The sequence below is a fragment of the Ptiloglossa arizonensis genome, chromosome 2 (assembly GCF_051014685.1).
Source record: "Ptiloglossa arizonensis isolate GNS036 chromosome 2, iyPtiAriz1_principal, whole genome shotgun sequence".
Classification (NCBI taxonomy): Eukaryota; Metazoa; Arthropoda; class Insecta; order Hymenoptera; family Colletidae; genus Ptiloglossa; species Ptiloglossa arizonensis.
The window spans coordinates 9,048,266-9,076,063 of record NC_135049.1 but is presented as its reverse complement, the minus strand read 5'-3'; the positions used below and the strand labels follow the sequence as shown (position 1 = coordinate 9,076,063).

The 27,798-nt window shown below is 40.4% G+C and overlaps 1 protein-coding gene across 4 annotated transcripts; it reads right to left on the bottom strand.

Annotated features, from left to right (window-relative positions):
• Positions 1-240: 240 nt before the first annotated feature.
• LOC143155044 (calcium uptake protein 3, mitochondrial-like) lies at positions 241-27,798 on the bottom strand. Of its 4 annotated transcripts, none has more exons than XM_076327274.1 (12): positions 27,203-27,798; positions 11,854-11,995; positions 11,229-11,339; positions 5,893-5,940; positions 5,701-5,783; positions 4,411-4,473; positions 3,674-3,769; positions 2,577-2,705; positions 2,230-2,453; positions 1,423-1,580; positions 1,164-1,321; positions 241-452 (listed from the first exon to the last, which is right to left on the bottom strand). In XM_076327274.1, exons 1-12 carry the CDS (start codon positions 27,440-27,442, stop codon positions 384-386), a joined length of 1,521 nt encoding a protein of 506 aa, XP_076183389.1. In that variant the 5' UTR covers positions 27,443-27,798; the 3' UTR covers positions 241-383. The 4 variants fall into 4 exon arrangements, with proteins under 4 accessions (XP_076183389.1, XP_076183393.1, XP_076183390.1 ...); XM_076327278.1 differs by lacking the exon at positions 27,203-27,798 and adding an exon at positions 22,494-22,621; XM_076327275.1 differs by lacking the exon at positions 3,674-3,769 and having other exon boundaries at positions 27,203-27,795.

Here is a 27,798-nt window from a genome sequence, read left to right as displayed (position 1 = left end):
ATTATCGTAACTTTAATCTGAAGCGAAAAATACACGACGAATAACGTTTAACATTTGTTCTTACATTATTAGTTAAATAATAAGATTTTTAGGCAATAGTTAGCAAATTGGTAAGATTTTCGGCATCGATGTTAGTATCTGGTTATCGAGACTAGTTCGTTAGGATTTACATAAATATTAAGCATAATACACGTGTACATAGAAAAGTGCAATAAAACGATCGAACGTTAAATCGAGGTATAGGAGGGTAACTGTTTTTATTCGAATAAAATTAATGTAACGAGACTAGGATTTGAAACAGGACCAGTGTCCCAATGGCACTTTATGTTCTCCAATGCGTTGTGTCCGCGTTTGCTCTTAAGCTCTCGCTCGTTTGCTGTTAATTAGCGAGACTTCATCTCTTGCTTCACGCAGTAAGTAAACGCTTGCCAGCCCTCGCGTCGTTGTTGCGACTGTAAAATGTATATATAGAAAACATTCAATTGCATTAATTAGAGATTACCACTAATAGTTACAAATGGCTCTTAAAGCAACAGATGGTCATTGTGTTTTATGGCATCAAAGTGATAATTAACACGTTACTGTTTTGGTCCGCAACCATGGATCCACTTGTACCCCTAGAAAGGTGCTAAACTTTTTATAGCAATAAATAGTCAATCTTGTCTTGTAAATACTCTGTCTCTGCGAAACGGTTGTGTCTCTTATCTTTGAAAGAATTTATAAATTATTATTCTAATTTATCTATACACAGTTCAATGGACATAGTTCGAAATGCAATATCTCTTTTCGTTTCATTGACCACGGTGCAACCACGTTTTCGTTATTTTGCATTTTTAAACGTGCGCTTTTACAAAAGCGTAAACTTTGGAGTATTTAAACGGCAGGTAATTAAACGGAAATGTGCAAATTTTATTTGAACAACAATCGGGGAATAAAAACTGTTATTGAGGCAAATTTTAATTCGTTCCATATGAAATATGAAATTCCATCCTGTAATTAAAATTTTAATTTTTACGTAGATAAGACTTATGCCCCTTTCTATAATTAAGTTTGCCGAGTAACGATGACTATCTGTGCGCTCAAGTACCTAGTTCTGCACTAGTTGCAGTCTACCAGGGGTATCTGTATCGTTCGTGAGGCGACTGTTCTTTTCTCGAAAGTACCTTGAATCCTCTGTGAAGACGATCTTTCATTATTGCGATGAACTCCTTGTAAGATAACTGGCCATCACCGTCTTCGTCAAACAATGCAAAGACTGTGTCAATAATATGATCCGAGAGTACGCTTCCTGTACAAATTTTTACAGCTCGTTGAAACTCGTCTAAAACAAAAAAAAAAAAAAAAGAAAAATTCATCATTCGTATCTTATATTCGTCTCTTTTAACCGTATAGATTATTTTGGCAATGAACAATTCGTCAAACCTTTGGATATTGGGTGGTCTGCTAGGGTATACATTCGCATAGCTATCGAGAAGTCGTCGATATTATTTAAGAATTGATAGAAACGACGGAATTCCTCAAACGTAATGCCGATCTGAAGTTCTGAGTTCTGCAGTATTCTGTCTAAATATTTATCGTACCTATAGACAGAGAATCCGTCAATCTAGGGACTACAGTAGGAATTATCTTATTCGTAACTCGTTATCTTATTTGTCATTAAAAATATGAAGAAATTTTTCACTATGACACGATTTTTCGGTACAACACGATGGTAAAGTTTGACCAAAAACTTTGGAAACACCCTGCGTAGTAATACGAGTCAATGTTAATACACGTATTACTAGAGAATATACATAGTATATGTATACACAGTATATTCTTTCATTTTCTATATTTAATCGATTTTCCAGAATTGCCAAGAAATAGAATTCTCTAATTCTATCGATCTAACGAGTACAGTGTACAATACTTTAGAACTTTTAATTTAAAAGATTTCAAATGTCGAATACATTAGCGAATAGTGAAGACAATTGAACAAACATATTCCAACTGATCAGTAACGCAACCAGAAATGATCTTTTTCTCAACAAATAAGAGAAGGAGTGTATAATTTTGTTTACTTTGAAGAGAAAGACTTTTTAAATTCATGTTCGTAAAGTTTCTTTCACAATTTTTTGTTTCTAATTCTTTTACGGGGCCAAGGGGATAGATATCTTTTTTCTGGTTGCGTTACTACGAGTAAGTAATGCATTATGGTATAAATGTTACAATAGGAGAAAGAAAGCTTACTCGTCGGTATCGAGATAGGTGTATCGTAATAGTATCTTGGCAAAATCTAATTCCGTAATTGTGTTACGTCCTTTGCTGAACTCGTGAAATTCGAGTTCTAGAACTTCTTGTTGCAAGTTCATCATGAAACGTTTGAAATCTTCGTACTTCAGATCGTGCGTACCATCCTTTCCGAAGAAGTGTACCATTAAAGTTGTATCGACGGCGTGACGACGTTGCAAACCCTGCGAAGAATAATTTTTAATTTATTATAATCGACCAATCGGGCCTGTAAGCACGATACTCGAATCTGGGATTCTAATAATATCAGTTTCGATTGTATTGCACCCAATTATCTTAAAATTCACCTGATCGTCGTCGATATATTGAACTTGAATTTCTTCCGGAGTTGTTTGTCTTTCGGTTAAAAGCTCCAAATTTTCTTTGGTTTCGGTACCATGACGACCTCTCCAAGCGTGACTGAAGACTTTCTCCATCTGCACGAATCGAGATTGAACAAGTTGTTAAAACTTTTGGTTTTTCGATCAGGAGTAAATCCTTCATACAAAAAAAACATACAGGTGGATTTGCATAATAGAGAGGACAAAATGGCAGCAATGATTTCAGCATCCAGTGCTAATGTGTCTGAAATAAATGGCAAGAGAGTTAGCATAGCGGTTATTAATATGAAGGCGCCTGTATCATTTGTAATTATACTTTATTAGAATTTACACACGATCGTAACTGTATGCAGTGTTACAATTTCACGTGCCGATAACTCGCACAATTCTGTTAATAGTATTGCACATTTTAGTAATTTTTGTTATTCTAGTGGTGTGAAATTCAATGTTTACTTACCCAATGCTGGCGTTGCAATATTGACATTTTCTTAAGAATGGTATGACATTAATTTCTACATTATTTTGTATTTTTACCGGTACCGAATATTTAACCGATATGTGCGTTATTTTACATATATCGTAAACGATAAATTCGTACAAATATCTTTTATCCGATCTGCGGTTTCAATTGTTACGATTTTCAATTACACGATGAGAAACATATATCACAATGTACAAGTTTAAAGAAAAACTCAATTTCCAACGATACTCCAGAAATTTCTACGATTCGTTCTTAACATTGCTCTATAGGTGCAATTATTTATACGTACGGATAATTATATATTATATATTATATTTAAAGAAAAACTCGATTTCTAACGATTCCCCAGAAATTTCTACGATTCGTTCTTAACATTGCGCTATAGGTGCAATTATTTATACGTACGGATAATTATATATCATACTTTCAAATGGTTACGAAGAACAACAAGTTGCGGTAACGAAAATCGTAACTCAAAGTTAATATAAAAAGTGAAATCCACTCGGTAAAATACAAAAACAAAATCGAAAAAAAGAAAAAAAAAAAAACACTGGTCGTGCGTCTTTGCGCATGGAAAACTTACGTAAGAATTAGAAACAATCTCTGTTGTATTATTTCCCAGTTTCTTGCTACGAAGTTTCGGTTTCTTAATTTGGTTCGGCTCGATAATGGTATTCAACTAATACGTAAAAATAAATAACATAAAATATCAATGATCCTTGTACAAAGAAGTAAACTATGTAAAATCTGCGTAACACACAAACTTAAGCTTCTATGAAACTTGAAAGGATAAAGCAAAAGTGCGAATGACAGTACAAATAAACGGCACAGTTAAAACGAAAGAGAAATAAGTTTAAGCATCCGATACGAGCTAAATACGAAAAACGAGAGAAACGAAAAAGGAGATAAATTTCTGTCGAGACGAAGTGTACAAATTGAAAAGAAAAAAAGAAAGGAAAGAAGAAAAAGAAATTGATATCGATGCGAGTGATTAAACGGTAACGAAAAATTACACAAGCTTCTCTACGGTTATCCGACAGTACGTTTAATTACTTGGAAACATTAGTATTGCTTTGAAACGCTTGGTATTAAATTCTGAAAGGGGAGACGTTAATCTCCGAGTACGGATTATTTAGAAGAAAATGTTAGACGTCGTGGAAAGTGTAAATTGATTCACCATCGAGCAAGTTCGTTAGTAGTCAAAGGCACAGCCGCCAATGGGCTGATTGCGACTGCAAGCGAATAGTATGAATCCCGCGACAATAATCGAGGCTACGCGCGTACTCGATCCACGTTTTTGACGAATAAACTAAAACTCACTAGACGTTTCGTTTCATCGTCGATACGCCGCTTCTTCAGGTTGCCGCTGAGCAGTTCTCGAATCTGTGAAAATTACAAACGTATCCGTGCAAATTGGAAAATTCTACTGTGTTACGTCGAACGACCTTCTTCCCGTTTCGCGTCACACGATTTCTTCTCTTCCTTGAATCGGTATTCCTGCTGAAAGATTACCGATAAATCTCACTTTCTTCCAATTTGCCGTGTGTTGTTACACAATGGTCATATTATCGATACAAACGTTAACGCTTGGTGGTTTTATATCGTTTCGATACTTCGATTCGAAAATTTCACACAAAGGAAGAGATAGTCGAGTCTCGACGTTTAAAATGAAAAAAAAAAAGAACCGGTTCGGAGATTTTTGTTTGTTCAATGTACGTTTATGTTGAAAAACTATTACGTAATTAAATTTCACTCCCGTGATTATTAATTTTTTGTTTTTTTTACGGAATTTTGATTCAACGTTCTAATAACGATCAATGATTAGATTGTGCCGATTTGAAACTATTGATCGTTCATTTTCTAGAAATGTAAGGTTAACAATGGTCAGAGTTAAACAATTCTGAGACTCGACATTGGTTCTTAAACGCCGAAAAGGCACCGGTGCGTCGTTCGGTCGGATTATTTATTAATAATGTTATTCGCTATTAATATAATTGTAGGTCATACGATACTAACGTTGTAATTTATTCGGTTCTTTAACGAGCAAACTATAAAATTTTCTTCTAATATTTACAACTATTTCATTCACGATCATTGCAAGCAGAAATGACCAATTACGGTAAATTGGACAAAGATTTGAATTTGCTTCTACTTTACCGAGAACAAAGCAATTTATTTTTGCACGTTTTGTTTCGTCGTGTTACTTGTACCATGACTTACGTTCTACTCTATATAATTGCTCGAAAGCTTGGTATCATCTTCATTGGAGAGTATGAAATTATGCCACTATAAAACTTGAAGGGGTTATGTATTGATGATGCATCTGACATAAATTGGTATATTAAAAGCCGCTCTATATTCTATACGCACGATGTAATTGCAGTCGGCATAACAAAATAATAAATCAAATTACTTAAGAAGCATGCTCGGAATAAATTTTATAATCGACGCCGTAGGTCCTTTTTGGTCAAATAAAAGTACAGTGTAATTTTGCTTCTGGCACGATTATATATAATTTGTACTTTTGATATCGATATCGTACTTTTCCTAGCATGCAATATTTGATAGTTCATGGTACATGCAATAGCGTAAAAGAAGAACTTTCCTTACCACAAGAAATTCAGTTTTGTCCACGCGCTCGTTCCCGTCTACGTCGAACATGTTAAACGCAATTTGGAAACCTGTCTTTGGTTCTGAAATCAAATTCCTCGTCACTTTGAATCTCGCTCCGGATCGATGATCGACATCTTCGTGCAGATGTGTACACGTTTTCGGTTTGTTGAAAATTGTGAAAGTACTTACTGATTAGAATGGACAAGAGAAACAAATACTCCGTATAGGAAATAATTCCTAAAAACAAAAATAATAAAGAAGTTATTATTACCGCGATAACAATCCTAACGAATAATTACAGTCCCAACAAAACACACTAAACACGTTTTCACGTATTCTTGCCTAGAATTGGTAATTGCCAATATCAAGTGAAACGGAGCAGCGTTGAAGGAACAACGAATTTTCAATCTTTTCGAAGATGATCGCAACCAGGACGTTTCGTCTCGCGAGCCTCGATTTCAAGAATTTTCGTTTCAACGAATAAATTCCACTACGGCGTAGTATTATCAGCTCCGATTGAAACCGGGGATCGAAGAATCGATGTTTATTCGAGGGAATCCATTTGTAAGAAAACGATGCGCGGGTTTTAAAGGAGGTTCCACGGTTTTTCTTTACGACGACGTGGCAACAAAGTTCCGTACTAATTTCCCCGATGATCGCGTTAAATCGTATCTAACCGTAAAGTTACAACCCAGGACGCCTAGAAAGTAGCCACGTATTTACTTACGCGATATTAGCTACGCCTCATAGCGTCCTAGGCATTTCTGTCGGGCATCCCTTTTCACGTGGCCGAAGTAACGTCCAATAACTCAGAGTCTTAAAGGCGACCGGTGAGGGATCGTCGCGTTACCTAAATTTTCATCCACGGTACACACCCTTCCGCGTGCTTCGGCTTTGTGGCCGACATAAAATCAATTTTATTGCGCTATAAGCACTCTATAAAACGCTTTCACGGGATCGGGCGGGAAGAAAGTTTACGAAGCGGAAAAACGAAGAAAGCGACCGCTCTGGTAGGAAATAACGGCGTGAAAGCTCCTACGTTGACGATGCATTTCTCTCGTCGAGCCGGTCATTTCGGATTTAAACCCCCTTGGATGAAGTTATACGGCGCGCAAGGTCGGCGAACATCAGAAATATTCGAGACGCTGGTCTCGTTGGCTGACAGTTATGCTTTGGAATATTTTTTTCTTCTTTTTCTTTTTTTCTTTCACTTTCCGTGAACTATGCACGGGATAGGAAGGTTTTCGTAGGTAATTTGGAAAAATGTCAAATCGGAGAACCGATTACGAACGTTGAAAGAATTTGGTTATACATAGGTATCTTCTTTTTTAAAAACGTACACATATCCGTATGTATGTAGAATGTTCGCGATAAAATTGAGAAGAAGTAATTCGAAATTTATCGTAAATAAATTATTTTGTCGCACAACCGAATAACGCCAATCGAGGATCCGACTTTGGTCATAAACGTTGGAAATAAAAAATAAACGATACACGAAAAGTATTTAACACGATGCAGTGTACGAGTTAACGCGATGCTTGGTTAGCGACGTTTGTGAAAAATACGGAACAATACGTATTTGTAAACTTTTTCGAAGTTAAATGCCATAGGTGGGCAATGTTTGAATAAAATTACATTCGTAATATTTCGCGTCTCATTCTGCCCCGTTGTATAATACATTCGAAAAGTTTCGTAACAGCTAAACCGTAGGTGGGTGCTTTTTACATGAAATTTCATTCATAAAATTCCATGACTCATTTCACTACACTGTACAATGTGTGAGAATCCTATTGAAGGCTAAGCCGTAGGTGGACAATATTCGTGCCAAATGTCATTCACAAAATCTCATGACTCATTCCGCTACGCTGTACACGTTTGAGGAGTCTCTTGAATGCTAAACCGTAGGCAGACAATAATCGTGCCAAATTTCATTCATAAAACTGCCAGATTCACTCTGTAACGTGCAGCATCGTTGAAGGGTCTTTTGGAAGCGTTCCTTTAAATCCCTCGAATCGATTTTCAAATTCAAATAATAATTATTGGTCGTGTAAAGCTTGCTTCTCAGAACGGTGGTTTATCGTTAAAAATTTCATTCATAAAACTTCCCGATTCACTCTAACGTGCAGCATCGTTGAAGTGTCTTTTGGAAGCGTTCATTTAAATCCCTCGAATCGATTTTCAAATTCAAATAATAATTATTGGTCGTGTAAAGCGTGCTTCTCAGAACGGTGGTTTATCGTTAAAAATTCTCTCGACAAAATCAACTTTCAGCCTTTAGGCCTGCATCCAAGGGCCAGCGTGTTTAACATCACTGCTCTATTCTATAAAATACCTCCGAGAAGTTTCTTACACCGTATGTAAATTATAGGAGAATATTTCGCGCGTAAAGTTAGATGTAAAAACTTATACGACTTGTATCGGTACGCTAGTGGACGTATACGAAATTGAAAGCGAAATGGTCGTAAAATGAGTTTATTCGTGTCGCTCTACCGTACAACACCCATATGGGACTTCGAAGCCAAAATTGCGCGCGACTAATGTTTTCGCGAAACTTAACTCGCAAAAATTCACCCCCCTGCGCATCCTCGAGATGTTTCTTACCATCGGTGTAAATTACGGGAGAATATTTCGCGCGTAAAATTTGACGTAAAAATTTATACGACTCGCGGTTCGGTACGCTGTACGACGCACCGGAGATTGAAAGCCGAATGGTCGTAAAGTGACTTTATTCGTGTCGCTCGACCGCGTAACACTTACGGGGATCTTCCTCGGAGTTAGAATAGCGCGCGATTAATGTATTTCGCGAAACTTTATTCGCAAAAACTCACCGCCCCGTTGAAGAAGACGCGACATTTTCGACGAGAGGTTTCTCACCGTCTGCGCGAACCGTAGGAGAAAATTTTGCGCATAAATAGTCGTATAAGAACTTATACGACTCGGTACCCTGATATACGATGTATACGGGAATTCGAACGGAAAGGGGTATCGTAGGTGGACGATTTTCGCGGGAAATTTCGTCCGTAAAATTTCACGACTCGCTCCGTTACGGTGCAATGGTCGTTGCACGTGCGTGCAATAAGGAAGTATTCCATCTAGTTACGGGGCCGGATAGGTTTCGTATAGCAGAGGGATCGATATTGGTAACGAGACGGTTGTTTCGTAGGTTGCTTCGGGCGCTTTATACAGACGTCCCATAATCGTAACGAATGCCCTGAAAGCGGAGTGGATCAAGTCGGGCTCGTATATTCGACCGTGAAATTCTCTGGTTCGCGGGCTCACGTGCACACGGGAGGGACGCGTTACGGAAGAAAAAGAGAAAGTGGGATATACCGTGAGCGACGGTGGTGCTCGTTTATTAGAGGGAAGCGTGAAACCCGGCTTCGCGCGCGATTATTTGCATTTCCATTAGCGCGACAAACGTGCTGTGAACGCGCAAAAAGCCAGGAAGAGGGCCCCCCCGACAAGGACCCCGACTCTTGGGACTGGTTAACGACGCGGTCCTGTTATTTTGATCATCGCAGGGGTGGCGGGATTAATTGCTTCACCGTTGATCCCCATTGCGTCTCTGTGGCAGTCTCGTAAAATCCGAGATCGGTTGGAAATTTTGCAACAAGAAACGTGACCAACGGTCGGACTCGCCTATCGTCGTATTGTACGGTGTATTTATTTATTTATTTATTTCTAGACGCGTCTCACTTTGTGCCGGTAATTGCATGCTAATTCGAGCGATTAAATGCAAACCAACGCAATTAACTTTTCATCGAACATTTTCATCGACGGTTGGACGTAAATGATGCATCGGGAGATGGAACACCGTAGGTGAATAAATTAACCGAATAGATAAAATGTCGACTGTTCGAAAAGGGTTGGTTCTTTTTTCGCAGGGGTTTCGAGGTTACTGAAAATTGTACAACGAACATTTCTCGACGTAATCTTTTCACTGTCGCTCGGTTCGATCGCAAGGAGAACGTTTTAAACAAAAGAACGAGACTCGGTAAAGGTTAACGTTGTCACGATAAATACGAATGAAATTTTTGCTTCAACGGTATTATGCAATTGCTTTTAACGCAACGATGAAAAAGTCGATTCGTTTCGTCGTTTCGCGCGTAAAAGTATACAAAAATGTTAGAAATGTACTACAAGCTATTTTATATTTTATCGCGGAAAGTTATTTTATTGCACGAAATATTCAGTAACCATCGCGGATAGTTTACTTACTACGCCGAGTTTGAAATTTAACCGTTAAACGACCGAGTTTCTATTTTCGTGCATTAATCCTTTAACACTGTTGCCTCGGCTACGATAGTCAATTTCGAAACGTTCGCGAGAGGTCCCATCTTTGCTAATTTTTCACTCGGTAAACCTGAAACTTTGACGTTTATAGGGGAATAAACCTTGTATTGTATGCATGACGAAAAGTTCGAATCAATGCTACGGACAGTCTTCGTGCAATAAAATTGTAACACGAACACGGATGTCGCGCCGGTGATTTCAATGCGCGGTAGGTAATAATAATACCATCGCTGGGACCAAGAGGTCGAAATAGTATCTATTAAATGTCAAATGTTAAATTTAGTTAACGTAACAGATTCTGTACTTGGTACTCATTCCATTACGTATCACCGAGGAACGGTTGTAAAGATCTGAATTTGGTACGTCAATTAAGCTTGATCAATGAAAGCTTTGACGTTTAGGAGCCAGTGTTATACAAAAAGAGCGAAATGTGCGCAGAGCGATCCGTTACAACTGTGGGAACAGTTGAGTTTACGATACGTGAAATATCTCGTAAAGTTGCCACTTTCCAATGTCCTGGTTCGTAATATCATTTCGTACGTAGAACGTGTAACAGATTCGTAGAAAAGGAAGAATTCTAATTTTATCCTTGTCATTTTCTTCGGAATTTTAAGAATTTTGGAATCGATGCGTTTCAGAAAAGACCCGTAGCGAACGTCAATTTTCAAAATCCTCCGTACGATGATGTATAAGTAAATGAAAATAGCGTTTGAACTCAATGTACATTCTACCGAGCGATAATTATTTCGTAGCAATGTAACTGGTTCGAGGAAGTGATCGCTTGTAAATTCAATACAAAAGACGATATAATTTACATGTTTCGTCGAACGATTATAACGCTCGTGTAGAACGAAATAATATTGAAAATCGCGTTGAAAACTATTAAAGAAATATTATATAATATTGAAAGGAAAGTCTTCGCGGAAATGCAATTTCAATTTATTCGACTGTAATTAAAATTTATTCAATAATTAATTACCGCGTTTGATTACCTTTTTCCATTAGCGGAGTAGTTTCGGTAAGCGCCGATAAATGTTGCGTCAGAAATTACTTCCCTTTCAAGTTTACCGGACGGTACGTAACGCGCGCGAAGAAATTTTCATATTTTTAAAACAGTTTCGAGTTCGAAGTTGAAAAGACGCACGGTTTTGTATATACCGTGCGTCGTTGGGATTTCTTTCAGATGTTTGAAAGTCGAAAGACACTTCGTAAGATATTTCTCGAGTGCTCACCTTTGTCCCGAAGGTTTCTGAACATATGTGGACTTCCTTGACGCAGCGAGGGGATGCTATTTCTCATCACTTCCAGCTCCTTGTCAGTTAACACGCGTCTCTTCAGCCTCGCTAAAATATCACCCAAGTGTATTTGTTTATGTTATTTACACGCCGGAGTCGATCAAGGAACTCTAATTTCAGTGGATCGTCATTGCCAGTTTACGGGGCGAACTATGCGCATCAAACGACCGAGGGAAACTTCTACGAAGCGGCTTATTTAGAATTTTTCTCGTACACGCGGAAAGACACGCACGATACAGTTAATGTACCGGAAATAGATCACCGATCGAATATTTCTAGTTTCGAATTATCATCGTTCAAGAGCGAACAAAGCGTTGGGAAACGAAATTTAGCAGCGACGACGATAATAAGAATTCTCTTTTACTCATTTTTTCTTTTCCTTTTTTAAATGCAGATCCATTCGTATGATTTAGCTTTCCCATGTTGCGCAGTAATGCATCTCGTTAATATTTACTTATGCGCTCCCACAAATTACGAGGGCATTCGTTGTCAAAGACAAAGCGAGTTATTATCGTAAGCTGACAGTGCTATTGCTGTCCGTACAAATTTATTTAATACTCACGTCTGGGTTCAGGTTCAACAACACTGTCGAGGAAGTCCTGGGGCGTCATGTAGAGTTGCCCATCGTATTCCACCGATGCAAATTTTATAAATCTTTTTTCTCTCATTGTCAGTTTCACCGCCCTTAGTGTCTCGTCTTCGCGCTGGAAAATGGAATTTAAAAGTGACATACAACATCGGTTCGTTTAAACGAAACGTCAAATTATTCGAAATAATTGAACCAATTTGGGCCAATCGAACGATCGTTTAACGTTTCCACCCAAACAGTGTTCAACGACGAAGTGTTTCTTCGAGTTGCTGAACGAAACAAAAGAAAAAAGAAACTTCCTTCGTAGATTGCAATCTTTGATCCCGTGGTCACTACTTCGGTTGATCCTTTGAACGTGGATAGGTGACAGCTAACACTTTCAACGCCTGTTGCGTCGGATACACGAGAAAAGAAAGGACAAAGAAGAAACAAGGAGAAAAGTGCACAAACTCGAGAAACCTCTTTTATTCGCAGACCCCTGTCGAAAACAGGCTTGCGGGAATCACGAAGTCGGTATCGTCTTTGAATCTTTTCTATTAGTTTTGGATACCAATGAAGAAAAATGTGTAATAATTTTATTTCGAATACAACCAATACGAACAGAAACTTTCTCCGTAGAACGCGATCGTTGCTTAAAAATATTCGATTGTCGGAGCCACGCGCAGAATTTCGGTTAATTTGCGTGGAATTTTTCTCGATTAGCCAGCAAGAGGAAAGTCGAAGAAAGTACCGATACACATCACGTACGCAACTATGAAAGATTGTCGAATTTCTCGAAGGGCGAGGCCCTTTTGTTGGCTTCCCTCGTGGGAGCCTGTACGCCCACTTTGTGCTCGATTACTCTCCTCCCACTTACTTGGCTGCTGCTCACATACACCAAGGCGGTACGCGTCGCGCGTATTTCGCGACGTAAGCCGCAGTTAAGCCCTTAAAGATATGCACACAAGAGTCATGTAACGACATGAATTTGCGATCTCACCGGTGCAGATTGAATCGTTCATTCTGGGGACGCGAAATTGCTGGAACGCGCGACTCCCGCGCCGAGAGCCGCGTTTCAGAAGAATTGATTATGAGTTATTGTCATAGTGGCGGCCACACAATTCCGCGATCTTTTTCTTTTCGTTTCGCTCGGGGAATGGCGCTTGAATACTGAAATAATGCGACACGGTGAACGGTTGATGAGCCGGGGGAGAGATTCCAACGTTATTTGTAATTTACTTGCAGCCTATTGTCGCGCGGTATGTTCGAACGTTTAATTAAACGGCTACGAAATTGGATAATTTATTTGCATTTTGTTACCCGCTACGAGCTCGGTATCGTTCATAATTCTCTTGAAATTTTTAGCGAAACACGTCGCTGTACTTTTCGACGAAAACGAGGGTCGTTTAAATACGCAATGAATAAGATTTTGTTTAACGTTTAGACTTTTTTTTGCGCAGAATTTCACGTCCTTAAAGATTCGGTTGAAACTTCTTCATATTATATTATATATGATTTATTATATTTGATATACGATATAAAATATCATATATATTATTTTATATTTCTTTCATATTACATTTTCAGACGAAAATATAAAATTTACCGCGCTGATAACAATCGTGTTAATGGACATACGCGTGTATTCAAATAGAATTTTTTCAACTTTTATCAACTTTCTCTCCAGCCTTCCTATAAGTTGGAAGGTAAAAATATGTATTTTCGAAGACAGGAGTGATCTAAAATTTACACGTCTTCGATCCAATCCTGCGTTCTTAATAAGAAATATTCGTTATCGTTCGACTTGCAATTTCTTTTGCATTTCATTCCTCCTTTGGTCTTACCTCTGTCGTATAATCCAAAGTCATACGCGTTATAAGAGATTTAATTTATAGTTATTAACTAATGTTAATTATTTGTAATTTATTGTCTACCGTTAAAAATGGCGATATGGAAATCGGAGCTTTCGACCAAGCGATATTTGAAATTTAAATTCACGATTAAATATCGTAACATAATTTATTTGCTCTTTGCAGTCTAATAATGTTTTAAACCATTTTTCTCATTTCCAAACGACATTTTTCAAACGAAAACCGGACTTTTGCGAGGTTCGACTAGTAACTGGGTATGTTAAGAGAAAAACCGACCTGTCCGAGCGAAAACCGGCCGGTTAGCAATGCCGATACAGGGTGTTCTACGGAATTTACCGGACGGACTGTATCGTCGAAACGTTTTGATATGGAAAAGAAAAGTACATGGAAAAATTCAACGGTTCCAAGTGCTTTAAATTCCTACTGCAGCGTTATGCATTCAGGTTGCGTGCATGCATGCAGCCAAGAAGCGCAGTCTCGTATGTTTGTTTCAAACGGAATCTAATATTTTCTTCGATATAATCATTTGTTCGATACAATGTTTCATTCCCAGCACAAAATTGTCGCGTTTGTTGTCCAATTATGCGGTTGCTAGTATCAAAAGATGCGTAACAGTGAAAGTGTTCGAAGCACCTAATCGTTCAATTTCGACTTACGCGTATCGTTTCTCGTGTCTCAAATCGTCTCGATTTATAACTATTTTGTACTTCTATGCTCCTATATCTCTATAGGTCGCAATTGGACTTAAAGTGCAACTTAGAATGCCATTAAGTTAAGTAAAAGTGTGCGATGACTCTGTAACTGTTCGTTGTCAACTTTTGTTCGATCGACTGTTAGTGGAATATTCGATTCGTTCGACGCGAAATACGATTCAATCGTGTATTTCGGATTATGATTTTTCCCCGAACGAATAACGTATGAAAATTTACGTATCTTGTACAGGTTATTTGAAATTTGTGTCTAGATGATAATTTAGCCCAGCTCTGCACGCTGGTGTATCATTCGAGTAGAATACGATCGTTTAAAGCGTCCAATTGAAATTGTATTCCATCATGGTGTCGAATGTAAATTCACTGGCGTCAAATGCAACAAATACGATGAAAAGATACTTATTTTTAGAAGTGTAGGATCTACCAATAAGGAACCGGTTTAATCCTTGTGTAACGAGGAAACGAAACGTTTCTAGAATTTCCAAGTTGATTGTGAAAATATTTTCATCCCTTCTAGTCCGAATAATCGAGAAACGCTGCACAATACTCGGTCAGAAATAGATTGAATTTTATCGGAGCGATAGTTGCAAATGACTCTGTAACTATTCGTTGTCAACTTTTGTTCGATCGACAGTTACTGGAATATTCGATTCGTTCGACGCGAAATACGATTCGATCGTGTATTTCGGATTATGATTTTTCCCCGAACGAATAACGTATGAAAATTTACGTATCTCGTACGTGTTATTTGAAATTTGTGTCCAGATGATAATTTAGCCCAGCTCTGCACGCCGGTGTATCATTCGAGTAGAATACGATCGTTTAAAGCGTCCAATTGAAATTGTATTCCATCATTGTCGAATGGTAGAAAAATTCCATCGAATTAACTGTACAAGTTAAAAGTGAATATACAGATCGATCAGGTTTAGCGGAAGCAGGGATTCGATTTTTTTTGTTCGTGGCACGTCGTTGAGGTAGCCAATTGGAACGGGAGCAAGAGTACGGAATTATCGTTTGTATCAACAATGTTATTACATCGTACAATCATCATTATCCGTATCAATCCAGGCACGAAAGCCATTCTCCTTGGCTCGAGTCGCACGCACGAGAACGTATAGGCGTGCAAAATCACCTTAAGGATCTACGGTGGTCTTATTGTTCGACGTATTTCCATAAGCGCCACCGTAATCGGATACGGCCTCTTTCGCGAATCTCCGTCTGACCGTAAATCAACATCTTTTTTCGCGATAAATCGTTTTTACAGTGGTTTGCACTTGTAACAGCTGCTTCCTGTTACCGATCAAGATTAGCTCCCAAGTAACTCGTAGTATCATGCAGATAGGCAAACAGGAAGGCTCCGTTTTGCTAAAAGCAACCCCCATTACGCGTGAAATTATAGAAATAAAATCGCTTAGCTCGATTCAACTGCCACTCACGCGGTTCACTTCGGGCTAGGTGTGCCCGTTAGAAATGCCGTTTTCTCGCGACCGTTTCAAATTAATAATCGTACTTTGCGAAGATTTCAACGATCTCGTAGCGCGATCAGGACGCACGGACCACTCGGTGGTTGAGAATCGGAGAACGTGGATGCTTGGTCTCGGATGGACTCTACGCGAGATGTAATTTTTGCCAAGTTTAAATTCGTGTTACAATCTGAGAAGAAGGACTCGACGAACACAAGGAATCTTCTACCATCGGCGTTAGCAGTGTACGATAATACTTGTATCGAATAACTGATTTTAAATTCAATCGACCACTTTTCTCTTTAAAGAAAGTACGCGGTTTTCTTTCGTAGAGGTAACAAAATAGGTGAGGTTTGCTTCCGTAGAAGTAACAAAATAGATGAGGTTTCCTTCCGTAGAAGTAAGAAAATAGGTGAGGTTTCCTTCCGTAGAAGTAACACAATACGAGAAACGTCCGTAAAGTTAACGTTGAACACTGGTCAAGGTCAACCATGGGACTTAGTCGGCAGAACCGAAGACTCTTACGAAATCAGCTTCGCTCCTCCGTATCCAGGGACACGATCTCACGATTCCTCATTCAGAAATACATCGAGCGACGGTGCCGAGCGTCTCGTGGGGGAAAGATATTTCCGCGAGAACGAATTTACGCTACAGCACGCCCATAAATCGCTTCGTTTCTTTCCCGTGGTTAATGCGCGGCGCCCAGCGATTTATGGGATACCAAACGCCGTTAGGTCTAATCTTCTCGTTAGAGAGTCGAAAGAGCACCGAAGGTGCCGGTGCCTTTGTACAAATTGCTACCGGTTGAACTCGAGCCCGGGGACCACCGTGGTCCCCTTGGAAATTGGGCCTCGTGTAACGCAGCAAGATAAACGAAATTCTTCGTCCGTTTTGCTCTGTCCTCTTCGTTCGAAAGTTACAAACGTCCCTAACGAAATATCTGTCCCGTTGTTCGCTTATCTACAACTCCTGGTAGCATCGTTCAGATCGAACGGTTCACGGTTCAGGGTTCCGTGAAAGTTCAGTTTAGCATTTTAACTGACGCTGATTTACCCACGATAATTATTTCACGAATCACGAATCAACTAACTGCCGAGTGTACACTTGGGAGGGACGTTCCGTTTGTTGTTTTTCTCGTTTAACGAATCGTTAATCTTCGCTCGTTGTCCCAGTATTGTAAAATATCTTTTCGCTCGAAGAAGAATTCGATACATTCGAATTCGTTTGATCGTTTCGATGTCGAAACGATTGTCAAAAATCCACGGTCAATATTTGTTCGTGACATTGTATAACAATCTCTGCTCCTCCGCGGGAATGGATACCCGTACGATCGTAATTGAAAATCGGATAAAATGAAAGTAAACGAGTAAGCGATAGATTCGTAATCGAACGTTACAAATTGCACGACAATGGAAGAGAAATTTCCGCTCGATGCGAAATGTTACGCGAGATACGAAAATACTTCGAGAAAGGATTCGTACACGCAAGAGGCGTCTCGCTGCGTGGCTTGCCTAATTATGACTCACGGTTCGTAAATCGTGGATCGCCTTCGGTGTTCACCCCGAACGTTCAACTTATCCATCCCGTGCCTGTCTCGAAAATGGAGATACTCGACGTGCATAAAGCCAACAACCGATAATAAAGCTTGCAACCGGCTGGTACGCTTCACCCTTAACGCGCACCGATCCGATCTCGTCGACTTATTAAAAGCAAACACGTAATCAAAGTGTGCTATCATTTGTAGACATTTCTCCAACATAGTCGTCCTACGAGACAGAAAAACATCCTCTTCCGTTCAGCGAAATCTGCTCGCTACGACACCGAATCATCGTGCGCGTAAATCGCTACTATCACTGTCATTACTACAATTTTTCATCCCCGTGGACTCGCTCGTTGCACTTTCCCGGATAATGCGTTTTCCTCGAGCGCATCCGAGTCGGGACAGTGATTACGCCGACGCTCCTGGCAGGATAAGGCGGTGTTAATTTAACCAGGATCACGTTTGCTCGATCAATATTCCGGTCAAGTTCGTTCTTACCTTCGTAGCTGCGTGATGTCGAGTTAACTAACGTCTGTTGGCACGTCCTCGCGTGTCCGTCGGAACCCCAGAGGGGTAGGGCTAGGGGGTGTGTATGTGTGCGGTGTTAGGTTGGCATGTTAGCGGTCCAGGGTAATGACAGGCGCGGTGAACATTATGCTAAGTGCGGAGGCATCCCGGTTCTTTTTCTTCCATCGGTTCCTCTCCTTTTTTCTTTTCTTTTTTCTCTTTCTACCCGATATCTCAGCGCGCCACCGTGGCGATTAAGGCCCGTTTCATCCGCACCCGTGAACGCCCGGACCCAGCCCCTTCTCACCCCCTCGTTGAACTCACCGCGCACCCTACCGAAACGGTTGTTATAGTTTTCAATAAAGAAGCACGCGACGCCCTCCTCCTCTAGCGAAACCATTTTCTACGGGCTCTTTCGTATCGGTTCCGGTTAAGGGGCTATTGCTGTCCAGACTCGCATTTTTTCCAATTTTATCATTTCACTTCTCGGATGGTAGGTAGGTAGATAGACTGTTTCGTAGCGAGATTTTTCACACACGTATTTATTCGTGTTTCTTCGCTCGGAGATATTAAAAATTATCCGAGTTACAGTTTCCTGTACGATGACTCTTCTGAAAACGACGCTCCATTGATTTTCACGATTCGAAAAAAGAAAAAAAAAAGGAAAATTTCTCTTTTCGAAATTACGTAGCGCGATAGCCCCTTAAATCGACAGCCGCGAGAGACGATCGTATCTGAAACGAATCGATGGAAGTTTTACGCCGGCCTCGTTCCCGCGGGCGATGCCTCAACGAGCCTCCTAGGTGCGTGTACGATTTTTCGATTCTCCTTTTTTCCAATCGTTTTATTTCTTTTCTGGTCGCGAACGAGCTCTATAAATATGTTGCGCGATCACCACATCGGACAGTGGTTCTTGTTTCCTTCCGTCAGCCCGAGTTAATGTTGCGCGACTGTATCCCACGAACGTAGCACAATTACGATGTTGCTTCTGTTTATACGAATGCTTCGCGTCGAAGCGTAACTAAGATCGACTCGAAGCGCAAATACGTAACTGGTTTATTTGAAGGGTAAAAGTGTAACTGGTTTGTCGAAGGTTTCGAACACAGCCGGGTGTTGCCTCGAGTGTTGAAGTGCAATTACACGGTTTCCCGCGTAAAATGTGAATCGATCCGTGCGGCACGTCCACGGGGATATCGATCTACGGGGGTTTCTCAATTTCGGGATGGGCGATGCTACACGGCCGAGAACACCGTACGGACTCGCGGAGCCTTTTATTTCACGATCCACGTCCAAGTAAAAAGTAAAGTAACGGCGATTCCGTCGTTCCGTTGCAATTTTTACGGTCACTCTCGTCCCCCCGTTTATGCAACGAAATCACAGCCTCTGCCGTGGCACGTTAATTTTCGGAAAACGTTCGATACCGGTTATGCGTAACGTTCGCTCCTTCCTTTTCTGCAGTCCTCCGCAACCGAGTAATAATTATCTATACGGCCGGAACACGGTCAAATGTTTGCCCGGGTTCCTGAAAATGAAAGGTGCACGACTGATGCCAGACCACGTGAAAACCACCCTAAAACACCTGTCTACTATCGATACCCCAACGCGGTTCGTATCGGTGCACGATGCAGATGTAACGATCACTAGCGATGGAACCAAGTACAACGCGCATCGATCGGTTTCGCGATGAAAATTAGTTACAATTGATTAAAAATTCGCCTTACGTTTATTCTTGGTCAAATTCTCGCTTGAAATCTACCATCGAAGTCTACAGCGATCGTGGGTCTAACGGTTAAACGTTCGAGGGTTAGCTAGTATAAAATTGCACGATGTTTCCAAATTTCACGTTTCGTTTTCCTTAATCTTGTTTTCGATTCAACGATCCACGTGTTTGAAACGATACCGTACTCTAGCTGGAATTATGCGACACCTGTATCCTTGGAAAACGTTGAACTCGTAGCGCAAGGAAACGTATAGGTTGCAAATGAAATATTATTTTTCGACCGGTGGATTATTTTGAACAGGTCGTTTAGGAACATTCCTCGATTCTGGTAGACGATACGTAAATTTGTTTTCATCGAGGGATATTTTCGATTCTTCGAGATCGTCTTTCGACACTGCTTGCGATATGCTTGATCCCATCGCTAGTCATTACGGATAGCCGTACTTACGGCGGAGCACGGTGGCGCCGAGATTGCGGCAGGAAATTGAAATCAGATAACAGCCTTGCATCAAAACAGTACCTTTCTCGTGGTGGAATATTTGCATATGGATATTTGGATACGAAAATTTCATTGCCAAATTCTACGCGTTCAGCCTTGGGAGGATGTTTACTTTTTCTTCCACTAGGACGGTATTTCATTGCAATAACGATTATCCAATTCATTGAACTATTCTGTACCACGATTGTGCGATAGAGGAAACTTTTTTTCTTTTTTTAATGGAACGTCGACTCGTGGGACGAATCGATGCAAAGGTATTGAAAATTGATCGAATTAATTTCAAGAATGTGCAACGAAAGTTCTCGTTTCGTAGATTCAAAACTTGTCGATTTGTTATAACTTTGTGTAATAAAAATGTTATCAAACATCCGTTGTTTTATGTTCGTCTGCGACAACAAACTAGCGAAGTTACAAATCGATGCGTTATTCGTTAGTAATTTTGTTAAAATTAACCCGTATTAATTTATCACAGCACAGTAAATACCAATGATAAATACCAATGGTATAATTTGATCGAGAGAAAGAAATCTTCGATCGGTATATCGGTAGCTTGTACTCACAGTTCGTGGATAGTGAACTAATAAAGTTAAATTTATAGATGCATAAACTCGGACTAGTGGCCTTTAAGACTTACTTTCAGAAAGATTTGAAACCGCTCGATCGATCGCGATGATTTATTTAAGGGTGTCTACAGGCTTAACATTAATTTACTGGTCGCTAATAACAATTATTCTTATTGATCTGAAATCCTTTCGTCGCCTATTCGTTCGTTAAGGAAACGTTTCAGCCGCGGGTAATGGCGAAGGGAACGTGAATATCCTAGAATCGTTAAACGATCGATGATGAAATACGTTTCGTTATAGTTGAACCAGGAGGAAAGAATGCGTTTGTATCTTTACGGTTATAATTTTCAATTTACGCCGAAACGTCAATACCAATATTAAGGTAAACTCATCGTTACAAAACCCTAAGAGCGTAATAAAAAGTAGTGGTCCGAGCAAGGTTTTACGAAGCTTTTTAATTAATGCTCCAACATTGGTTTCGAGTTTTAACGATTGTACAGGAAGTGAAATTCTTCCCGAGTTCACCAAAGTGAACTTTACAGTTATTTATTTCCATTTATATTTAATTAATTGCTTTTGTACTCATTGGGCGTAATATCGTTACATCGTACGTTACGGTATTGATATTTCTGCGAGGTAAATTTTTCATTTTTATTCACTTTTTATCAAAGAAAACTTTCCAACGGAATCTTACGTGCAAACTTTCGTGAATATTTCGCAAGTTACTATTGCGTATGTTTTTTTCAAAAATTTACAGAGTACTCGTTTCTACGGAGCGATTTCGAAACGGAAAGGGTGAACAAATTCCAAGACGTACAAATCTAAACAAGATACATTCAGTTAACGTTATCTCGCGTATCGATCCTGTTCAACCAGTTTACGATTCGCTGTCATACAGCCAAGTCAAAATCAATCGAGCACTCAAAGACGCTTCTCCAACTTTGAATCTCGCCAAACAAGTCCGATGGGAACAGATTTTACAGTGACCTTGGGCGGCTGGTTGATTTCGTGGATAGTGAACCAATCAAGTTAATACGATTTTTCGATAATTAGATAATCGTTATGATTTCAAACTATGGCCACGCAACTATCTTGGTTTATCGCAGTGATTGAATACGAATTACAGAAAAAGTTACGTTGAGAGAAGTCAAACACGAAAGATAACAACAGAGCTTAACAATCCTTCCATTTCCGGCACAACGTTTAACGAACAAAGGCAAATGCGTAATTTGCGTGTACGGAAACAGGAAATAGCATATCGAGGATTTTGTTAGTTGGCGATTTAGAAAGACTCTCTGCGAATGCTCCGACGTTTGAATTTCAGTCGATCCGGGATAATTGCTCGTAAAATATCGCGATTAATTAAGAGATTGCGTGACGCGAACTTACGAGAAAGTCGGGTTTGCCTGCGTCGAGCGAGCGCTAGAATTATCCATTGCGTTAGATTGTAATTGTTTATCCGATAAACGGCTCCAATTACACGACTGTGTCTACAGATCTACATTCTCGTCCGTATTTCCAGGGGAATTTCACTTTAAAGGGTTCGCGGCTCTATTTATGACTGTTCTCCGGTATCGGATGTTTCACTTGTTCAGCGAAGTACGGGAAGATAGCTTGTCTATAGCACTTATTCGTTCGATTCGATCTGGCACAGCTTCTACTTTGAACACCTGGTCTATTTCTACAGAAGTTTACGTCATTACTTTGTAGAGCAACACTTTAGATGAAGTTACCAAATCGTTTAGATAATACCAGTCTTACCATAATCGTACGTCAGTATTTTCACAATAATATTTATTCAGAGGTATTGAGATGCGTGACGATAAGGACCAGTTCTGCTTCGACTGTACTTTACTATTTCAGCAACGAAACGATTTTTCAAGATGCCAGGAGATAAGTCGACGGTTTATTTTCTTTTACCGAGTTCTTCAAGGGGATTCCAGTTCTACTAGAAGCAGATAATAATAATATTAATAATAATAACAATAATAATAATGGTAATAATAATATCTTTATTACGAAATACGTGGATGAAATACGGTTCAACGTGACGATACGAGTCGAGATATTCCACGATACTGTACGTTGTAAAATACTGTATATTAAAAATGTAGAAATGGTACGTTTTGTTAATTAGCAAACGGTAAATAAAATTATACGTATTTGAGTACGTTAATATGTCGGATACATCTGGCAAAGGTTTACGAATTCTAGATTTTTGGTACTCGGTTGCCAATAAGATTACAATGAATGCTCGAGACTTGGCTATTGTCGGAACGAATGAAGATATAATTTGGCATTGTAAAGTATCACGCCGTGATTTTAACACGTTGACCGGCGCTCTGTGAGTTAAACTGATAACTGACAATCTGCGCGTGACGCTATCTATGGATAAATAATGGTTCACGGAAAGAGGAATAGAAATCGGTCTACGTTGAACAACTGGATACTTATTTGGAAAAAAAAAAGAAAATAAGAAGATAAGTTATTTCATGGTTGGTGATTGCGCGAAGAGACGCGTCGGGAATCATTTCGTCGAAAACATTGCGGCAGTTAACGTGTTAATGAACCTTCGTAGATGGCCAGAGAAACCAAAAATAGTTGACCCATGTTCGGTCGCTTGCGTCAACACTCGGTGGTTTACGAGGTATTTAACAATAAAGGTTATAATCCTCTGTCTAATTATAGTGGGTCGCGAAAATATTATGCTGTGTATTTTAAGCGAATACACGATAAATAAAACGAAGAATGCGTTATGCTATTGCGATGCACTTTCTAGTTGATAAAAGTGCAAACATTTTTCATTCTATTGTTGTTCATTCTTTGTAGAATGGTTCGAGTATTGTGGAGAAAAACAATGGGATGGTTGTTTCGAATTTGCAACCGTAATATTACATTATCGGCATTAATTGTAGAAAAACGATCCGTTACGATCCGCGAGAAAGATCCGAGAAACGCAGTAGGGTGCGAGGGAACGCAACAGCGAACGATTGCAATGTTTATCGTTAAATATCGAAGGTTGGTTACGCGGGATATTTTTTCTTCTTTGGCCAGGATGTCACGGTTGTATTTAGAGATTAGATCAGCACCGTCGGAGAAATGTGATACGTATAAGCGATGAAAATAAATGTTGCGACGAGCCATGGTGATCTCTTTGGAGTTTCGGTTCGGAATTCGAGTAATGGATGTACCTTCGGGTATTGATGCGATCTAGTAAGTAGATACTTGGAACAAAATTCGACGTGACAGTGATGTACGACCGTGTTCGTATTTCATACAGTGGGTTGCAGAAATTGCGTTTTCAACGAAAGATGATCGTCATTGCAAAACAAAGTCGGACGTTGGCTGTGCAACAGGGGGAGTGGTCGGTAAAGGTTGTATGTGCGTGACGTCCGTGATGAGAAGTCCGTGGAGTTGTATCGTTGAAACCTTATTATCTTTTCTCATATAGGTAAATCCGCATTTCATCCACGTGTATTGTTAATTATCGGTGCGGGCGAATTTCTTTGCCGAGGCGAACGTTATCTCCTCTTTGTGGATTCTTCTTTTTTTTGTTAATAACGGACGTCTTGCGCGTCAGTCAAGAGTCACGGATAAACGCAGAGGTGATCCTCGCGATCGACAATTTGTGTTTAAATTCGAAGCGATTATGCGAAATCGAGACACGGTGCACTCTCGGGGGAAAATTTTCTTTCTTTTTCCGTTTTTTTTTTTTTTTTTTAAACAAATTTCGCGTGCTATTACATTTACGTCGCAAGAAACAGCAAGGCGCTTCGAAATATCCCTTCTCGCATCTCAAAAACACAGTAATTGGGTTTGACTTCGTAATTGCTCTCTTAATAAATTATATCGCATCTTACCAGGTCTATCTTCTCTACCATCTTTCACGGTATCTTTTAATAATCAATTTTCTGCCAGCAGCAAGAAACCTAACCGCATCGAGATAACTAGAACCGAGGGAGCTACCGCTCTACCAAGATCGCGAATCACGCCGAAGGGTTTCACGGGACGTTCGATAAGTTGAAAAGTGTTATCGTTCGAAAATTTCAATTTACGTTACTTTGACGTCTAATTTCAGGTTTGGGCTCGGTCGACCAAAGTTCAAACAAACCCGATTCCTCGTACATAAAGCTTTCTTCGCGTTACGAGTCCAAACCGTCTCTTCGAATTGTTCGTACACTCGAAACGTGTCAGTCTGTTACTTAATTCGTCGCTGAGCACGCAAGAAACGTTTCTGGTAAGAAAATCCATGCTTCGTTTCACAGAAGTAAAACATTCGACTCGAACACTGCATTTAACCTGGTACCTTGAAATCCTCCTTTCGTAGATCGATTTTCAAGAAATGTTTCTCAACGATCTACCACAACGAAGAATTACGTCAATTCGCAACAATTCAGATCGCGTTGAACGCAACCAAGTGCTCGATACTTAAATTGCAACTTGTCAATGGTTTCGTAGTGTACGTAACGGTCTAAATTAAGCGCGCGAAGACCAGAAAGACATCGCCGTGTTGGAAATCGCTTCATTGCGGGCAACCTCGTAAACCTTCGCTCGACTCGATCGTTTCGATCGTTAGTCATTACGAGCCGATAGCAAGGATCCCAAGAGGAAAGAAAAATTAACCGTTCGTTACGTTACAGGGCTAGGACAAATACTCGTAGAATTATAATGGAAACCCGAAGAAAGTTCGACGTAACGCCTTACTTTCGATAAGTTGGGAAAGTCTCGATAAACTCGGAGCCAAAGTAACAATCTCGCAGTGTAGCATTACGGGCCAGTTTCCACCGGAGAGCAAATATTGATCGTGTTTCAATAACTCGGCCAGTCCACGTCGGACTCGGGTAACAGGCGATATGTAAATAGGTCTAGTGTAGATATGTCGCTAACGGTTCCGCGATGAGCCGTGGTGGTACCTACCTACCTACCTACTATCATCGTTCGGTCCGATGATACGGTTCGCGCGTCGTTTTTCCGTATCCCTGGAGCCATGTTCGACGTTATCTTCCGATAGCGTATCCTTCGATCGTTGTATCGTGATGGTGAAACGGTCGCGACGAGGATTGAGGATAAACGATGCGGTCGAATCTCGAACGCGATAACGGCTGCCAGTCCGTGGCGTGGCCGCAGATGCTGGCTCCGTGTGATTTGTGGTCGTCCGAGAGAGGATCGGGAGGATCTGCACTTGTGCTAGAGACGCGGACGACCCGTATCCACGCGAGAACACGTCACGGGACGTGTTAAACGTTCGCGTTAACGGCGTGCGATTCCCTTGGGCCGTGAACCACTCGGTGTTGCTCGAATCGTGATTTCGTATTCGGGAGTGTAACGCCTTTCGGACGATTTAGGGCCGTGCTACGTTACAGCGAATTATCATTTCCATCGTAGCTTAGTTTTTACACTTTTGCTCGTGTAATTAATATCGCGGCGTCGCAACACCGAACCGGACGGGAATTACTCGACGAGAAGTTTACGCTAAATCAATCGTTTGGTAAACTTGGGACTGCTCTTAACTATCCGGGTAACCATCGGGATCGAGTTAACTAGGGTCCAGTGGTCGATCGGTTAAGCTTGAGCAACGGAGCGGTAAGATAGGATTCTTGTCACCGTGAAGTTTATTTGGAAGTGGTTGAATTAGTAGGAGAATTTGCAAAAGTCGAGTTCGAATGTTGTTTATTTTGCGAGTGTTGCTCCAATTTTTGAGGACGTTAATCCGTTTGAACCTGAATTATAGGTATTGTTTTCAGTCCAGTTTCGTGAAGTAAGTTTTGGGCAAAATATAAACGTATGCATTTGTACAAATACATAACTGTTACGTAGGTCGGTTTGTTGGACGATTTGAAATTCCGAGGAAAAGTTAGAATTTAAAGTAGTTTATTTAAGAGCGAAACGACTCGTACAATTGATTCGGGAAGCGAATAATAATAGGATCGATTCTAGTTGTAATTTAGATTAGTTATTATTTAAAGAAACGTATACTTTACGAATAAATTCTTTAGATTCTTATTGCAACGTTTGCTCTTACGTTACTACCGATTCTAGAGAGAACAACGTGCATTTAAGCGATCCACGTACCGTTCGAAACGATGCGTCGTACGAGCACGTTTTGAATATCCTAGCGTACTAAAATCCTAACCTATAACCCGTAACCGTGTAACGCGAACGTCGCGTTGTATAACGTTTCCACGCAGAAAGGGTACACACTTGCAACGCGATGTAACCTAATCAAGATGAATTCGGATCGTTTAAAGGCAATTAGAAAACGGTCATCGTCGAAGGAATCTACAGAAACGATACGCCGACGAACGTACACGATCGTTCGTATCCATTAAACGTATCATTTATTTCAAACGACATCGGTGTTGCTGGTTAAATTGACAGCTGACAATCTGTCTTCAATGGACGCGCGGACGTGTATTAATTGCACCGAGCGATATAGCGCGATAGAGTAACGCGAATCTGTATTTACAAACCTTTCGAGACCTCAAGGCGTGCACCACGTTGGGTTTCGAGTACTTGTATCCAACGAGAAGCGCGATCGAAGCCGCGGCGAACAGTTCGACACTGATCCTCCATTTTTTCACATCACTGCCACCGAGCCACGAGCTGTAAGAACGAGTAACACCACGAAAATGCCGGGAGAACGAAGACACTCGACGTGACAGCCTTGCCACGGTCGCCATGTTTAACGCGGACGATAGCGACGCGCGCATGCGCAGCGATACGTAGATACGTTCTATCGCGCACGCTACAAATTAGGTAATACGTCGCTCGAAGTAATCAAAGGACGGCTTAACCGCGCGAATTTATCGTTCGGTGATCCGTTCAATATTTTAAGAACCGAGACGCGAAACACGTCCAGTTGTTTCCGTGTTTCGACTCCTCGCGCATCTTGGTGCACGCAAACGTAAAAAGTTACTGGAAGACTGGATTTACTACGTGTCGCGGATTCGTTAAAATCGCGTGTCTCTTCGTGAGTCAGCGACGCTGTTACGAATCAACGGTGGCTATCGAAGCCAAACGAGTAATACGGTAGACAGAAACTTGGAGATTCTGCGGCAATGAAGCA

Coding starts and splice junctions, on each gene's coding strand:
- LOC143155044 (XM_076327274.1), bottom strand. CDS start 27,442: ATGCGCGCGTCGCTATCGTCCGCGTTAAACATGGCGACCGTGGCAAGG. Junction 11,340..11,853: donor TGTTGAACCTGAACCCAGAC/GTGAGTATTAAA, acceptor GTGATATTTTAG/CGAGGCTGAAGAGACGCGTG. Junction 4,474..5,700: donor ACAAAACTGAATTTCTTGTG/GTAAGGAAAGTT, acceptor TAATTTTCACAG/ATTCGAGAACTGCTCAGCGG.